Source organism: Vipera ursinii (genome assembly GCF_947247035.1).
Source record: "Vipera ursinii genome assembly, chromosome: 2".
In the NCBI taxonomy this organism is placed as follows: domain Eukaryota; kingdom Metazoa; phylum Chordata; class Lepidosauria; order Squamata; family Viperidae; genus Vipera; species Vipera ursinii.
The window spans coordinates 179,706,433-179,724,739 of record NC_139513.1 but is presented as its reverse complement, the minus strand read 5'-3'; the positions used below and the strand labels follow the sequence as shown (position 1 = coordinate 179,724,739).

The window sequence follows — 18,307 nt, the reverse complement described above, 5'->3', positions numbered from 1 at the left end:
CTTCTCTCATATAAACTTTGCTTGCATCCCAAACCATTTCAATAGAAGTATCCTTAGACATATTCATATTAAAAAATTCTTTCATCTGTTTTTTACACTCTTCCACATTTTCTTGATATCTAAACAAATTTTCATTCAGTCTCCAAGACCGCCTGTCTCCACTCTCTTTTTCTAGTTCCAACCATACTGGACTATGATCTGATAGAGTTCTTGGACATATCTTAATCTTCTTAATCCTAGAAAAAAAAATCATTAGTATTTAATACAAAATCAATCCTAGAAAAGGATTGGTGTCTATCGGGAAAAAAAGGTAAAATCTTTTTCTTGCAAGTTTCTTTCTCTCCAAACATCTCTCAATTCCAGGTCATCTTTCATCTCAAAAAAAGATTTAGGCAATCTAGCATGATTTGGTATACTTCTAAAAAGACCTTTTTTATCCTTTTGTGCATCCAGGACACCATTCCATCAAAATACACGATTTATAATCCCACTGAGTTATCTTGCTATGTAATAGTTTATAAAATTCTCCTTGCTGTTGATTAGGAGCGTATAATCCAACCAAAAGTATTTTCTTGCCTTCTATTAATAGTTCAATTATAACATATCTTCCTTGTTTATCTGTTTCAATTAAGTTAGCTGTTAAATTCTTCTTAACGTAAATAACTACTCCATTTTTCTTGTCCGGAGCAGACGCAATAAACTGTGTACCCAGTCTAAAGTTTATCACATATTTTTGATCAGCTGCTCGAATATGCGTTTCCTGTAGACAAATAACATCATTTCTAAATTGTTTTAAATACTGAAATACTTTCTTTCTCTTGTGCGGGGAATTTAATCCATTAACATTCCAAGTTAGAAACTTTGTCACCATCTTTTGCAACCTGAAGCTTTCGGAGCGCCTCTTGCAAAACCACCTGCACTCTCTTCGGTTTCGCTCCTCCCACTGCTTCACTGTAAGTAGGTTTTTGAGATATGGTTGTAGCTTTCTGTTGTTCTTGTTCTTGTCTCATTCGTCTAATTGCAGCCCGTGTCATTCTTTGTTCTCTAAACTCTTCTGATGGCACCTGGGACTCCTCCACTTCTGAAATTTGCTGGAATTCTTTATCCTTCTGCAAAGTAACTCCTTCAGCTCCTTGTATACTCTCCACTCAAGACTGACGCTCTCCTTCGTCATTCCTTCCTTTAAATTCTGAAGATGGCTTCACTGTAAGTAGGTTTTTAAGATTTGCTGGAATTTTTTATCCTTCTGCAAAGTAACTCCTTCAGCTCCTTGTATACTCTCCACTTGAGACTGACGCTCTGCCTTCAAAATATTAGAATAAAATATTAGAATAAAAGTCTCGTGCCTGCAAAACTCTATTAAGACGATATCTCGTGCCTGCATACGTCACCGCCATGCCTACTGGAATCTCCCATCTAAACTGAAGTTGCCATTTCTTTAATTCATCTGCCAAAAAAGCAAATTCTTTTCTTCTCCTTAAAATTCTTGAAGGAATCTCTTTCAAAATTAAAACTTCTTGCTCAGCAATTTTAAATCTATTGTTATAAAAAGCTTGGTTGACCACATTTCTAATTGATCTCTTTGAAAAGTAAACCACCACATCTCTAGGTAGCTTTCTTTGTCTACCAATCCAAGAATTAACACGGAATATTTTGTCTATATCCCCCATAATATCTTCTGCTTGACGCTCCAAAACCGGCTCAAGGGCTTGTGCCAATAATTCTTTAAAATCTTCCTTAGGATCTTCTTTCATTCCTCTAATCCTCACAGCAAACTCCATATCTCTATATTGTAACATAACTACATCATCATCAATCTTCTCCATCACATTTTCAGCATCCAACATTTTAGCATCTAATCTCATATTGTTTTGACTGAGCTCTTCCACGCGATCATCCAGACGCTCAATACAGACTGCAAGCCCTTGAAATACAGCTAAAATGTCTGCTCTTATTTCAGTATTCTTCTCCTCAATAAGTTCAGCTATTTGCTGAGATTGTACTTTTAAGGCATCTTGTAAATCTTTTATAGTTAATGCGGGTGCGGAAGCAGGTGCCGCACTGAGTGTCAAATTGTTGTGGGGAAAAAACAATTCACTCTCAAGGGTGTCAGGTCTCTCGCAGCTTATTTCCTCTGTTTGGAGATAAGGCAGATGGCCGGAGGCACATTCCATTCTTACTCCAAGAAAGATACTTCAATGAGGAAGGAACAAAGCAAAGTAAATACTCTGCAGAATACCCATAGGTCTTCCCCCCCCAAATCAGAATGGCAGAATCTGAAAATGAGAAAAATGAAAGAGCCAGTTGAAGAAAGACAAAATAATAACAGGAAGATAAAACAAAACACAACGGTTAGTCAGGTTTGTCAGGGTAGCAAGTGTGGAACCTTTTAAGTAACTTAGGGTCTCTTGCATATTTTTTAGGTACCCACTCATTTTGGGAGGCTGGGAGGTCTTTCCATGCCACCAGATATTGAGTTGACACTTGGTGTTTCCTGGAGTCTAAAATCTCTTTAACTTCAAAGTGTTGTTCTCTTTCCACCATAATAGGTTGTGGTGGGAGAGGTGCAGTTAGCATTATGGGTGAACTCAGCTCCAGCTTTAGTAAACTACAGTGAAATACCAGATGAACCTGTCTTAATGTTTTGGGGACTTCCAGTTCTACTGTGACAGGGTTAATGAGGCGTTTGATGGGGAAGAGTCCCACAAACTTTGGCCCTAGCTTCTTTGAAGATTGTAAAGACATCAAAAACTTGGTGGAGAGATATACCCTGTCCCCCACCCTGAAAGGCTTTGGATCCACCCATTTCTTGTCTGTCTGCACTTTATAAGCTTCTCTAGCCTCGTGTAATGCTTTTCTGACCACTGGCCATGTATTTTGTAATTGTATAATCCACTCCTTCAGGGAAGGAATGGTGGGTTCGTTGGCTGGCAATTCAGGCATTGGGTTGAAGCTCTGTCCTGAAGTGATCTGGAATGGGGTGTAGCCAGTACTAGAGTGCACTGCATTGTTGTAAGCCACCTCAGTGAAAAGTAGTAGGTCAGTCCAGTTATCTTGTTGGTAGTTTATAAAGCATCTCAGGTATTGTTCTAGTACCTGTCCCCCCATTCATTTTTTTTAATCCCATTTAATCCCATTTATATCCCGCCCTTCTCTGAAGACTCAGGGCGGCTTACAATTTAAGCACAAACCACTGTGCTTAGCAATAGCCTTCATTCTATGTATATGCCTGCTTATTAGGGCTTTCGCCCCCCCCCCCCAAGCAGCATTATTACAAAGTCAGCTTATTGCCCCCAACAATCTGGGTCCTCATTTTACCTACCTCGAAAGGATGGAAGGCTGAGTCAACCTTGAGCCTGGTGGGATGCGAACCTGCACTAATTGCAGGCAGCTGGTGTTACTTTGCGGATGATGACTAGATGACAGGCCCTGTTCGGTACCTACCAGACCCAAAAAAGCTTTCCAGAACTGAGGTGAATTGGACCCCCTATCTGATACTTTGTGTTGTGGGACTCTATGCAGCTGATAGACGTGCTTGCACAAGCAGCTTGGTCAAGGCTTTAGCAGTTGGAATTTTTTGGCATGGCATAAAGTGGGCCTGCTTGTAGAACAAATCTGTCACCACCCAAATGACAGTATTTCCAGGCTCTCTGGTAGCTCCATGATAAAGTCCATCAAAATCTCTCTCCAGGGAGCTGAAGGGCTTGCAACCACCTGTAAAAGGCCAGGCATTTTCCCTTGCTTCTACTTTGCTGCTGCACAGATGGGACAACTAGCCACATAGCTTTCAATGTCTTTCTTTAGGGATGGCCACCAGAATTGTCCCTTTACCAATCTAAAGTGTCCAACTAACTTCAAGTCGTGGCAGAGCTGCATGACTTTTAACCTCTGGGTTGTAGGAATATATAATTTCCCCCCTACCCATGGCAGCCTATTGTTCACCAAACAGAGATTTCTGTGATAAGAAACCACTAATCCTTCTCCAGTGCTTGTCTGAATTCCATGATTGCTGTGCTGTCCAGGGAGGGCAGGCTCTTTGCTTATGCTCTCATGGTGCTGGGAGCAACTAGTTGTTACATGGGTAATAGTGGTTTGACAACTTCAGCTTTTGTGCTGTTGTATTGTGGCAGACTTCAGGGCTTCTACTAGGAAGTTTTTCTCCCCAGGCAAATATCAGATGGTAAAATTGAATCAATGGATTCAGGGGCAGGTGTCAGAGAGTGGATACAATTGCCCCCTGATGGCATTCAAGTGCCGTATTGAGGGGTTGAGCATTGAGCTAGGGCAGGGGTCGGTAACCTGAAACAGTGAAAGAGCCGCTCGGAACTGGTTCCCTCACAAAAAAACCTGGCAGCTGCAAAATGCACTTGCACATGCATGCATGCATGCATGTACAGAACAGGGGGCTTGATTGAAGAGTGGAGCCTAAGGTGAGACATGCACCTGCCCTGCCTCCATTCAGCTCTGGTATGGACGGATCTGCCATCTTGGCTTTTCCTCCCCTCGGAAGAGACTGCTCTGAGGGAACAGAAGAGGAGGCCGATGGGTAGAAGGAGCTGCTGCAGCAGATCTGCCGAGGCTGCTGCTTGGTCGAGCCTATCTCAGCCTGCTGCGGGATTTAGTATTAGTATTAGTATTTATTAAATTTGTATACCGCCCTTCTCCTGAAGGACTCAGGGCGGTTAACAGGGCATATATAAATAACAATACAAAAATTAAAAGTGGGGAGGGGCTGTGCTGGGATTGGGGCTGCTTGTGCTGCCAAAGAGCACCGCAGCTCAGTTTGCCTGGCAGGGCAGGGGCAATCTGCCTGGCCTTGCCTCCAGCCCCAGGCAGCACCTCTCCCTCGCGCTCGCATTCAATCAGCCTCTGCTTGCCTGGCAGGGCACGGGCAATGTGCCCAGCCTTGCCTCTAGTCCATGGGAGTGCCTCTGCCTCTCGCGCACGTTCAATCAGCCTCCACTTGCCTGGCAGGGCAGGGGCAATCTGCCCGGCCTCGCCTCCAGCCCTGGGCAGTGCCTCTGCCTCGTGCGTGTTCAGTCAGCCTCCTCTTGCCTGGCAGGGTGGGGGCAATCTGCCTGGCCTTGCCTCCAGCCCCAGGCAGCACCTCTGCCTCTCATACACATTCAGTCAGCCTCCGTGCCCCCCTCTGCACACCCCATCTGACCGATCCACACACCTTCTCTCCAGCAGTTCTCTGTCTCTTCCTCTGTTGCCACCACGTGCAGTCCGAAGAAGAAAAGAGGTTTGTGGTTAGTCTCACAAATCAAAAAAGTTCAATCAATTGAAACTTCGTGAGATTTTTTTTCCATGAGAAGTTTGAATTGATTGGCTGAACTTTTTTAGTCCCACTTTTTTGGGGGGGACTGCACATGGTGGAGGACTGGGAATCGCAGGAGATGGCTGAAAGAGCTGCATGCGGCTCTGGAGCCACAGGTTGCAACCGCTGAGCTAGGGGAGCAATTGGGGCTGAATCAGTGGGGGTTACTACTGCAGATGTCCCCAAATTATACTGTAATCCCATTCAGGTCAGAGGGGAGGGTAGCTTTCCTCTGACTAAGGCAGATCTGAGGAGGGACCAGGCGGAAGATCCCCTCTGTGACCTGGTCAAAAAAGCTTTGAGAAGTGGTGAGTGGGAGGGTTATGCTCAGGCCTTCCCAACAAGAGATCAGTGCGCTGTTACGGTAGCCAAAGTATTGGTGGAGAAGTTTTTTGTACATTATGGGCTGCCTCAGTGCATACATTCTGACCAAGGGAGGGGCTTTGAAAACAGGCTTGTTAAGCAATTACTGGGCTTACTGGGCATTTGGAAATCCTGTACCACCCCATATCATCCAGAAGGAGATCCAGCCTGAGAGTTTTAATCGTACTCTTTTGGACATGTTGGGGACACTCACTGAAGAACAGAAGCAACACTGGACACAACATATTTCTACCATCATGCATGCATATAATAGCACAAGGAATGTTGCCACCAGGTATTCCCCATGTCGGTTGATGTTTGGTAGGGAAACCCACCTGCTGGTAGACATAGTCTTTGACACCTCAATGGATGAAACCTCAGGTTACATAATTATGTAGCTAGATTGAGGAAGAATTTGAAGGGGACTTATGAAAAGGCCGCAGAGACCTCAGGGGTTCAGAAATGGCAAAATAAGAGGAACTATGATTTGAAAGTTCAGGATTGCAGTCTGGTGATTGGGTGCTATTAAGGAATTTGGGTCCCTCTGGGAAGCACAAACTAGCAGATCGGTGGGGTCCCCAGTGGTATGCTGTTAATGAGAAGCTGCCGGGACTACCAGTGTATCAGATACGACCGGAGGGAAGTTCAGGGCCTTTGAAAGTGTGGCATCGGAACCATTTATTGCCCTTGAATGAGGCAGTATGAGTCATCCAGCTAGTCATTGCAATTGAGAAGGTTAGGAACTAGAGCGAAACCCGATTTGTCTGTAGGAAGGGAAACGGAAGACTCTGAAGAAGAAGAGAGTTGTATAGGTTGGTTGTGGTCATTGGGGGACATTGGGATCACATCCCCCACTGTGGGTAGTGAGGTGGAATTAGAACAGTCTGAGCCTGACATTTCGGAACCCATGCCTAGAGCTTGCGAAAGGGAGAGGACTCCTCAAAGATTTGAGGTAGGGGATCAGCCTGGGGAATTATTGGGACAGGAGGGGTCATTGACCCCAGAGATCACAGAGTTAGGGGAGCCATTAGAGATGGATCAGGTCACTTTACATGGTCTGCGATCACCAGCATTAGAGGAGGAGTTGCCAGTCCCTCCGGGGGTGGGGAGTTATGAGGGAACAGCGCCCATGATATTGCCAAGCCTAAAGTGCAGAGACCAAGGTGGGTGATACGTCCAGTGAAGAGATTAACATACAATGCCCCTGGCCATAGCATAGAGAGAGAGAGATGCTTACTGTGCAATGAAGGTTGATTCGCTCCCGGATAATATAGATGCTTAGCAGAAAGTTTCCTATTTTGGGGGGGACCAAAAAAAACTGCTTAGGTGGGGGTAGTGTGTAGCAGAGGTAGCTGAAAGGCTTTGCAGGAGCCTGGCTAGGGAGAGGGAAGCTCAGACAGCTGCTGCCGGTTTTGGGCGCAGTGGGCGATGATTGGGTGGAAGGAAAGAAAAAGGAGGAAAGAAAGGGGGTGAGGGTGGTTGTTGTTGCTGTTGTCTGAGATAGACCAGGTGAAGTCAAAGAGAGATTTGAGGTTTTAAGCTGATCCCTTTCCGGGAAGGAGAGGGAAGAAGAGAGTGAGAAGGTGGAATTTTACTGCTTTCTTTCACAGGGGGCAAGAGAGAGAGTAAGGAGAGAGGAAGTTGCTGGGGTTGCTAAATTCAGATTTTAACAATAAAGGACAGAGGGGAGGGGTTTTGACACCGACGAGACCGGAAATTCCAAGCAACGACAGAAGAGGAGGAGAGGTTGGTCGTTACTGCTTTGGAGACTAGCAGCCATCTGAACTTTGATTATTGCTATTTGTGTAAGTTATAGACATTGTGGGGAGTTGCCCTTGTGGGGTGAGCTGTTACTGCAGAATGCTGACTACCTTTGTTCGTGTTCCTATCGCTGCCTGGAGCCAGGGTTTTCCCCACCCCACTTTTTCCAAACGGGTACTGTGAAATCATTGACTATTGCTGCTATGACTGTCTGGGGTTGTTAAATACCATCATGCATTGACTATCGGGGCTGGCTATCTTTGTTCCTGTAAACCCCCCCCTTTTAACGACAAGAGTCTGCCACCTCCTCACTTCGCATGAGCTTCTGCTAGAAGAGACACTTTACTAACATCTTGAGAGCGTAGCTGCAGAGCACGAAGGAGGAGAGCAGGGCTGGGAGGGCATGGGCTTTGGCAGCCTCTGAGGGGGTAATGCTAAATAGGTATAATTACAGAGAACTATGACAAAAATGTATATATTTAATATTACATATATTAACAGCAGTGAGAATTACATTTGCACAGTATTGGAAAAATGAAGAAATACCATTGGAAGAAGACATAATCAGGAAAATCTTGGATTGTATGGAAATGAACAGGCTTACATTGAAAATGAAAGGGAAAGAAGATACAGTATATTTTCAAACATGGGATAATTTTTATAAATGGCTAGAAAAACAGAGTAGAGAGTAGAAATGGAAGTTGTATTACTATTAATGTCAAATATGTGAACCCAGACAACACATTGTTCATTATGCACTAAAGATTTATAACTATAAAATCTTAATAAAATATCTATAAAAAAGAGGAAGGAACAAAGCAAAGGAAATACCCTGCAGAATACCCATAGGTCCCCCTCATCCCCATCAGAATGGCAGAACCGAAAATGAGGAGAAAGAATAGGAAAGAGGAAATAGGGTTTCTGACAATGTGCCTGATCCTGTACTGAAGAGAGCTCTGCCAATGACCAAGAAGTTTAGAGCCAGGGTAGCTCAAATTTCCTGTGACTACCAGAACCTCACATTTCCTCTGGGTTTTGGTCCACTTTCTTTCTTTAAATAAAAATTGCCAATTCAATTGATCAAAGGCCTTTTCAGCATCCAAAAAAATCAGCGCTGTGGGGACTTGATTATTTTTTTTCCAAAAATTCTAATAAATTTACAATATGTCTCACATTATTTTTCATTTGTCTACCACTTATAAATCCTGTTTGATCACTGTGAATCTTTTGCTGCATAACCTTCATTAATCTATTTGCTAAGATTTTAGCAAATATCTTATAATCAGTATTTAAAAGCGATATTGGTCTGTAATTTTTAGTTTGAGTAAGATCTTGATCTTCCTTTGGAATTAACGTTATAAAAGCTGTTTTCCATGAAGGAGGAACTTCTCCTCCAGATTGAATTGTTCTAAATAACTCTTTCAAAGGTTCCACCATTTCTAACTGTAAATTTTTATAATAAATGGCAGTCAAACTATCTGTTCCTGGTGCTTTACCCACTTTTAATTGTTTAATTGCCAAAATAATTTCTTCAGCATTTATTAATTGATTCATCCCTTCCCTTTGCTCTTGTGTAAGTACAGGGATATTCACTTCTTGTAAATATCTATCTATATCTAGACCTTGAGTTACATCCCTAACATATAATTGAGAATAAAATTTAACAAAAGCCTTTTTAATAAAATTTTGCTGAAACACCTCTTTACCCTTATATTCTATCTTATCTATATTACGTAACTTTTGTTTTTTCCTTAACAGATAAGCTAACCACCTACCTGGCCTATTAGCATTACAAAAAGTATTATGTTTAGCATGCTGTAAATTAGTTGCCACTTGGTCTGCCATCAACATATTAAACTGCCCTCTTAACAGATTAATTGCTTCTTTCACCTTCTTATTAGATGGGTTCAAAATAAAAGCCTTCTCTTTCATCTTTATTTCCTCCTCTAGCTCTTTGCGCTTATATTCCAATTTACGTCTGGTCCACTTTCTTTCATGATAAAAAGCAGGTCAGCATTAGCATGTGATGGCTGACAGTGAGTTCTGCAACTCAGGACTTGGCCATTTGTCATTATTTTGGCAGTAAACCTGGGAATAGAGCTGACAGCTCCTCTTATAGTGCCAGGCTGACTGTCAAGAGTGGCTCAGTGGATATGTCCCAGTTCTATTGTTCCTTTTTATGTATTGTTTGACAAATGATGTGAAAGTATGGTTTTGAGCAGCAAAAGATTCAAACATGTTGGATCACTTTGCATCACATCTGTCTGCTTCCTCCCTCTACTATCATTTTGCTCTCTTATCCAGTGAGGAAAAAACCCCCACTCACATACAAAGTTTGTATATCAGGATTTTCATGTCAAGGAAGCTTAATGAGGCACAGATCTTGAAGTACCACTATGATACAAGCCTTATCTAATAAAGATGAAGGTCGAACCTAGAATAAAGGTAATGTTGAATTTTGTTTTCTGTTTTCCTCCTTTCCAGGGATCTTGAAGGACTATTTGCGTGAGTTACCCACTCCTCTTATCACTGATCCCCTCTATCAGGTGGTACTGGAAGCTATGTCTAATCGGACAGTAGGGCTGGAAGTGAAGGAGACAACAACAGCTCTTCTGAATTGCCTACCAGAGGCTGAGAAGGTGAGGAAGTCCAGGGTTGAGAAAGGGAGAATAGGTCTAATAATCTCAGGCTTAACTGCCCTTTAAAAATCTTGATTTCTGTGCTAGACCCAAGGGTAACCTTTCAAAATGTATCATTAGTGGATTTCCCCATGGATGGATCTCCTGAATACTTTTCTACATTCTTCCTAGCAGTTCATTATTCCACTTGATTAGGATCTTTCTTTTTTTGTTATTGACAGAATAGACTGAAATAACCTGTCATTTCCATTTTTAGGCCACTTTGATAATGCTGCTTGATCACCTTAGTTTGGTTGCTGCTTTCCATACCTTCAATCGCATGAATGCCCAGAACCTTGCTGTGTGCTTTGGGCCTGTGCTTCTGAGTCAAGGGGCAAGTGGGACCATAGTCTCCAGATCTGGCCAGCAGCACTGTACCACTGCCAGCACCAGAGATTTTAAACATCATCTTGAAGTATTGCATTACCTGTTACAGTCCTGGCCAGGTGAGTGTGCCAGAGGTTCAAAGGCATCTCTTCCATTCCTGGGGACAAATTTCCTTTAGCTTTAGCTGCTGGGTTTTTGCCAATCACTTAATGAGTCCTAATACTTTTTGCTGAATTGTAATGTGGTATGGAGTATTCTTCTAAGCATTTTGAGCTTATGGTACTTTGTCTCCTTATTTGATCAGTCAAGAGTTACTTGGTGGATAGTCTAAACTCTATAGTGAAGGATATTTCTAGAGAATAAAATAAGAAGCATATAGATGGGTAGTTAGTTTGACCAAACAACATATTAAACAAAAGTATTTCTAAATACTATAGTTTTAGACTTTGGGTCAAATTGTGGTTAACTTAAGGTGGTGTAACTGCAGTTATTTCTGTAAAATTCTTTGTATCATCTGGACCTGGAAAGGAGGCTACTTAAATAACCTTTCCTTCTGACCTGTGGTCATAAAGATGAGAAGCTGGAGCAATTATAAAATAGGGATGTTATGGTCACAGCATATATTTTCCCCATTTTGTTTTCACCTGATGAGTATGGAGTAATGTGTGAAATTGCAATGCAAAAGAGATAGGGACATTCCCATCTATGCCATTTAAAAAGTATAATTAAAAAACAAAGTAATAATTCACTTCCCCCAAAAGCTCAAACCAGAAAATGATCACTGGTTGAATCGGCCCCTGTAAAGGGATTAGAACAGTAGCCAAATAATAGTCCTCCAACAAATTGGGGTGCTCTCAGTTTTACTGGGAGTTGCCTTTGGTGATATGGGTGGCTATATAATGCAAATAAATAAATAAATAGTTTGATCAGTGTATATATTTCAATAGGTGAATTAGGTATTGCTCTATGAATAAATGTATCATGAGAAGCAAAAGCTTTATATGCCTGTTTCCAAATGTTGGGTACTTTGGCCTTAATATGTTTCATAAATACATCTAGAACAGGATGTGATCTTGAAGTTATCCCAGACCTCAACCATGGAATGTTCTTTCTTAGGCAGAACAAGAAGCCACTAAGCCATATGTAACACCAATGAATCCAGCATGTGGAAGAATGCACATGAAGCCTTTGCTTCAAGTAATAGATCTATTCATATTCAAATTGATTGATTCACAATAACTGGTGATTTGTATATCAGTATTTGTGAGGTAAGACTTTTAGAAATAATGCTATGCTCGGACCTCAGCAGGCAGATTTGAAGCTGGATTTCAAGTTAGCTGCGTATTCTTGTGCACTTTGGGTGACTGTCAACTTCCATTCGCTCTTGGTCTTATTTTGCCTTCCTTCTCAGTGCCACATAGGAAGATGGAAGATGGGGAATGTAGCTTTCCAAGCAAAGAGGCCTGTCACCAGTGCCACCCTCCTCTGGATCTGCCACTGTCAAACACTATTGTCACTACTCGAAGTCACCCAAGAGGATTGGAAAGTCCTCCAAGAAATCGTTATGCTGGAGACTGGAGTGTGTGTGGACAGCAGTTCCTGGGAGCCTCCAAGCCAGGCAGTGAAGCTGACTATGATGAGGTGGCAGAGAGTGAGAGTGACAGAGAAGAGGAGAATGAGGGGGGGGGGCTTTGAGGAAAGAATTGGCACTCCATAGCCAAGCAGTCTACGTGGGTGATTTTTCCCTGGTGGAAGATCCAGAGGCTCCCTTTAGCCCAAAGCTCAATTTGAAAGACTTTGATGCTCTCATCTTGGACCTTGAGCGAGAACTCTCCAAGCAAATCAATGTCTGCCTATGAAGCATTCTCTCAGGACTTTATAGCATTGCAAGCTGAAGATGCCTCAGCAAGTTCTTTTTTCTGACTTACAACCTATGTCAGTATTATTTACAGGTCACAGATTTTAACCCAAGGGGGCTCTCCCTTTTGGCTTTTGCCAGCATTGAAGAGCCAGCGTGAACTCTCAGTGATTGGCTAAAAGGGCACCATTGCTGGGACTCTCCCCTCAGTTTATATGTGAACTGGGAATAGAAGAGAGGCAGGAGCTCTCAACCAGCACCTTGTTCATATATTTCAGTGAAATCTTCCTCAACCTGGAAGCTTCCAGATGTATTGGAACTCAATTCCTATGTTTCCCAGCCATCATGGCGAACACATCTGGAGGGCACAGGCTGAGAAAGGCAGCTTTAAATGCTTCCAAGGAAGAGAGGATTTATTGATGGTTTTCTTTTCTTTTCTTGAAAAGGTAAAATTGAAAATGTAATATTTATGTGCATGCTTTCCTAATCATTCAGAGCACTTTACTTATCCTTGAAGGTAGGTCAATATAATTATTCTAAATCAGTATCTAGAGTCCAAACTAAAACAGAATAGCTTGCCAAAGACTGAACTGAGCTGTGGTTGGGATAAGGGACTCCTTTTTGCTCCTTTTTTAACCATTGTTCTCTGGGCTGGTTTTAAGTTGAGATTCTCTTGGAATCACCAAAGAAGCCCCTTTAGTGGATAATCTGATTGGCACTGGGTAGCTAGGAGTCATATCTTAAATTCCACACAATTTTCCCCATTCCAACTTTGCTTCAAGGTATTCTGGGAAATTAAAAGGGCAGTTTCAAATTAAGGGAAACCCTTTGTTTTCAAAGCAGTGGAAAGATTTGTAATAGGAATGGCAAAGACACTGCATTTTGTAGTTTTAGCTTCTTTGGCGATAGTAGCTTATCACAAAATCATATAATCATAAAAGTGGAAGGGGCCTTTTATGGCTACGCCAATCTTCTGCTGTAGTGCAGGAATTCAGGTTAAAACATCTGTTTTAATCTCTACTTGAACATATCCAGTGAGAAGGATTTCATCACCACCCTGGGGAATTAGTTCCATTGCAGAACTATTCTTATTGTTAGGAGTTTTCCCGCCTTAGCATTCTACTGGACTCTGCCTTCCTATAACTTAAATTCATTATTTCATAATGAATTATTCCTATTCTCTGGATTAATAGTTTTCTGTTTCTTCTGTGCAACAACCTTTCAAATATACAAAGAATGCTGTTATAACTCCTGCCCTCCCCCATTTTCTCACAATTAAATATTCATAAATCTTTCAATTTCTCTTGGTCTTCTTCCTTGAAAATTCTTGTTACTCTTTTCTGAACCTTGTTACACTTTTCTGAACCTTTCTCAATCTTTCTTAATAATGCTCAGAACTGGTCAGAATACTTGTGGCTGGATCAGCCAAGTATTTCCTCTATTACATATATATGTAATTTTCTGTTTTCTGTTTTCAACTTAAGAAATTTTACAATCATCTCAATTAAATTGAATTCTGTTACTTTCAGCCCATGTCTTTAATCTATCATGTTTATTACTGAATGTTATTTTTTTTCTAGGCAATTGATTATCCTAATGAATGTTATATCATTTACAAATTAGAGAAGTATTTATTCCACCTCTTCATCTAAATCATAAATAAGGCACATAAGAATATAGTGCCAAAGTACAGCATAAGGCCTCTGTCCCCATGTGATACCTTCAGTCCATCAAACTAGATCAGAGGTGTCAAACTCACAACATCACATGACGTGTCGCGACATATTGCAACTTTTTTGCCATTGCCGGCAATGGGGTGGGCATGGTTTCACTATGATGCATCCGGCTGGCAGTTTGAACAACCAGCAACCTGAACTAGATTGTTGAACAACCATAACGAGTGTGTTTGGGAATATGATTTCAAGCTGACTGTATATTGCCATGCTATCCATATTACTAATTATAATATTTGGGAAAATTTTGGCAAAGTCTGAACAATTGTACCTTTAGCATTTTTATAATTTTCTAAGGAAGTTAACCAATCAAAAATAGGTGGTTAGGTTTGTTCTTGACAGATCCAGGCTGACTTCTTGTAATTATGGGATTGTTATCACCTGCCTACAGATGAATCTCTTCAAGAACCACTATCAAATCTTTCCAGACATCAGTGTCAGACTCATTTGTATGTGGCTCCTCAAATCCTCCATTCCCCACCTTTTGAAGATAAGGATTCTTCTTCTCCAGTCATCTGGCACTGTATCAGTTCTTAAGGACTTCTCAGAAATAATGCCTAAAAGTTCAACTAGTTTGTCAGCAAATTCCTTCAGTATATATAAACTCATTCAGAGTAAATTTCTCTAGACTTGCTATGGTCAGTCTTGAACTTTATGTATTTTCTTTTAATCTGACTTGTCAGTGTCTCCTGGAACACATATCATCTTTTGGAGAGGACTGAGTCAATAATAATAATAATAATAATAATAATAATAATAATAATAATAAGAAGAAGAAGAAGAAGAAGAAGAAGAAGAAGAAGAAGAAGAAGAAGAAGAAGAAGAAGAAGAAGAAGAAGAAGTTGGAAGGGACCTTGGAGGTCATCTAGTCCAACCCCATGCTAAGGCAGGAAACCCTATACCATTTCAGAAAAATGGCTGTCCAGTCTCTTCTTAAAAACTTCCAGTGTTGGAGCATTCACCACTTCTGGAGGCAGGTTGTTCCACTGGTTAATTGTTCTAACTGTCAGGAAGTTTCTCCTTAGTTCTAGGTTGCTTCTCTCCTTGACTAGTTTCCATCCATTGCTTCTTGTCCTGCTTTCAGGTGCTTTGGAGAATAGCTTGGCTCCCTCTTCTTTGTGGCAGCCCCTGAGATATTGGAACACTGCTATCATGTCACCCCTCACCCTTCTCTTCATTAAACTACACATACCCAATTCCAGCAACCGTTCCCTGTATGTTTTAGCCTCCAGTCCCCCAATCATCTTTGTTGCTCTTCTCTGTACTCTTTCTAGAGTCTCGACATCTTTTTTACATCGTGGTGACCAAAACTGGATGCAGTATTCCAGGTGTGGCATTGTAAAGTGGTATTAGTACTTCACGTGATCTTGATTCTATCCCTCTGTTAATGCAGCCTAGCACTGTGTTGGCTTTTTTGGCAGCTGCAGCACACTGCTGGCTCATATTTAAGTGATTGTCCACTAGGACTCCGAGATCTCTCTCACAGTTACTACTATCGACCAAGGTACCACCTATACTATACCTGTGCATTTGATTTTTCCTGCCTAATTGTAGAACCTTACTTTTTCACAATTGAATTTCATTTTGTTAGATAGTGCCCAGTGTTCGAGTCTGTCCATATCCTCTTGTATCTTAAGCCTATCTTCTGGAGTATTGGCTATTCCTGCCAGCTTGGTGTCATCTGCAAATTTGATGAGTTCCCCATCTATCCTCTCATCCAAATCGTTGATGAAGATGTTGAAGAGCACTGAGCCCAGAACAGAGCCCTGGGGCACCCCACTACATACTTCCTTCCATGTAGATGCAGTTCCATTGAGGACCACACGCTGAGTACGGCCTGTCAGCCAGCTACGAATCCATTTGGTGGTAATGCTATCTAACCCACATTTTTCTATCTTATCAAGTAGTAGGTTGTGATCTACTTTATCAAATGCCTTACTGAAGTCCAAGTAAATTATATCTACAGCATTCCTCTGGTCCACTAGTTTTGTCACTTGGTCAAAGAATGCAATGAGGTTTGTCTGGCATGATCTGTTTTTGACAAACCCATGTTGGCTTTTAGTGATAACTTTGTTCGCATCAAGGTGTTCGCTGATTTGTTGTTTGATTATCTTTTCCAGAATCTTCCCAGGTATTGAGGTCAGGCTGATAGGTCTGTAGTTTCCTGAATCTATTTTTTTCCCTTTTTTGAAGATGGGAACTACATCAGCTCTCTTCCAGTCCTCTGGTAGTTCCCCAGTGCTCCAGGATCTTTGAAAAATATAGTTCAGTGGTTCTGAGATCACGTCTGCCAGTTCCTTGAGAACCTTGGGGTGTAATCCATCTGGTCCTGGTGATTTGAACTCGTGTAGGCTGGAAAGGTGCTCACTTACCATTTTCTTGCCTATCTTAACTTGCGTTTCTATTCTGTTTTTTATGGTACTGGTTTTGGTAGGTTGGACTGTTTTTTCCCTTTGTGTAAAGTCAGATGCAAAAAATGAGTTAAATAGTTCTGCTTTCTCCCTGTTGCTTGTCATCTTCTTGCCACTTTCCCCCACTAATGGACCAATCATTTCCTTAACTTTTTTCTTGTTTCTTCTATGTTGAAAGAAGCTTTTTTTTTTGTTATTTTTGACTTTGGTCGCAAGCCTTAGTTCATTTTGAGCCTTAGCTTCCCTCACTTCATCTTTGCAGGCATGGGCTGTTTGCTGATATTGTGTCTTAGTTATGTGCCCCTCTTTCCACTTCTTATACTTGTCCTTTTTATCTTTCAGTTTATCAGAGAATTCTTTATGCAGCCATGCTGGTTTCTTTTGAGAGCTGTTATTTTTCTTCTTTGTTGGTATTGTGCTAGACTGGGCTTTTATTATCTCACTTTTCAAAATTTCCCAAGCTTCTTGAGTTGTTTTCCCCTTTAGGATTCTCATCCATGGAATTCTTCCCAAGGTCTCTCTAAGTTTTAGCTCTTTTAAAGTCCAAGACTCTAGTTTGGCTGTATTCTATTGCTTGTGCTTCCATAATGTTGAATTCCAATATTGCATGATCACTTCCCCCCAAGGTTCCTGAGGCTTTGACACTTTCTATCATTTCATCTCTGTTAGTGAGAATTAAATCCAATATGGCTAATCCCCTAGTTCCCTTCTCTACTTTTTAGGAGAGAAAATTGTCTGCTAGGTTTGTCAGGAATCTGTTAGATCTTCCACTTGGTGCAGAATTTGTCTCCCAGTTGATATCAGGGTAATTAAAGTCCCCCATTACTATTATGATGTGCTTCCTACATACCTTAGTTAGCTGACTAGCAAAAAGTTCATCTATTTCCTCTGTTTGGTTGGGCGGCCTATAGTATACACCTATGGCAATGTCATTTTTCCCCCTTTTATATTGACCCAAATACATTTAAGTTTACAGTTTTCATCATTGTTGTGCTCTATTTCTGTAGAGATAAAGTTATTTCTTATATATAGCGCAACTCCACCTCCTCTTTTGTTTAGTCTATTTCTTTTAAATAATTTAAATCCCTCTAGCTGTGTTCCATTTGTGGGTTTCGTCCCACAATGTTTCTGTAATGGCAACAATATCATATCTGCCCTCATTTACCTGAATTTCTAGTTCACCCTGCTTACTGTTCATACTCTATGCATTAGTGTATAGACATTTGAGTCCTTTATGACTGACCCTGTGTGTACTTGCTACATAACTTGTGTGGTGCCTAAGTTCTCCTATTTTCTTAGATTGCCGGGGACAGTGATGTTCTGTAGCAATTAACTCACTGTCCCCGTTGTTTAGTTTAAATATTCCTTCAGAAAAGCTGTGAATTTATTGTCAAGTAACTCAGTCCATCTCTTTTGCAGACCATCTCTTTTGTACATTTTTTCATTGGACCAGCTACAGACATCGTGACTAATATAACCAAAGCCTTCTCCTTTACACCACTCCTTTAGCCACATATTAAATTCTGCTATACGCTGGCCTTTTCCATTTTGGTCCTTATACACTGGTAAGACCTCTGAAAAAGTGAGCCTACAGTCTATTCTGCTGAGTTCCTGCCCCAAGCTCTGGAAATCATTCTGCACAGAGAGTACATCGTTTTGGGACAGATCGTTAGTGCCAAGATGTACAATGGCATCCACATCACAGTCTTTGCTGGCATTGTTGACTATTTTGAAAATACGCTTCTTGTCCCTACTGGCAGTAGCACCTGGAAGACACCTGACCTCTTTTGAAACCTCTGTATCCTTTCCTAAATTTACATCCCTTATAATTGAGTCACCAACCAGAAGGTGGCTTC

General features: G+C 41.4%; 1 protein-coding gene across 1 annotated transcript in view; it reads left to right on the top strand.

Moving 5' to 3' along the window:
- Positions 1–12,489, top strand: part of SYDE1 (synapse defective Rho GTPase homolog 1) — a gene marked incomplete at its 5' end in the record, with an annotated part of 35,640 nt that extends 23,151 nt beyond the window's left edge. The window contains 4 exon segments of the mRNA XM_083354678.1: positions 9,929–10,083; positions 10,340–10,568; positions 11,861–12,129; positions 12,132–12,489. Coding sequence (XP_083210804.1) covers positions 9,929–10,083; positions 10,340–10,568; positions 11,861–12,129; positions 12,132–12,308 — 830 coding nt within the window. The 3' untranslated portion in view covers positions 12,309–12,489.
- Between the last annotated feature and the right edge of the window lie 5,818 nt (positions 12,490–18,307).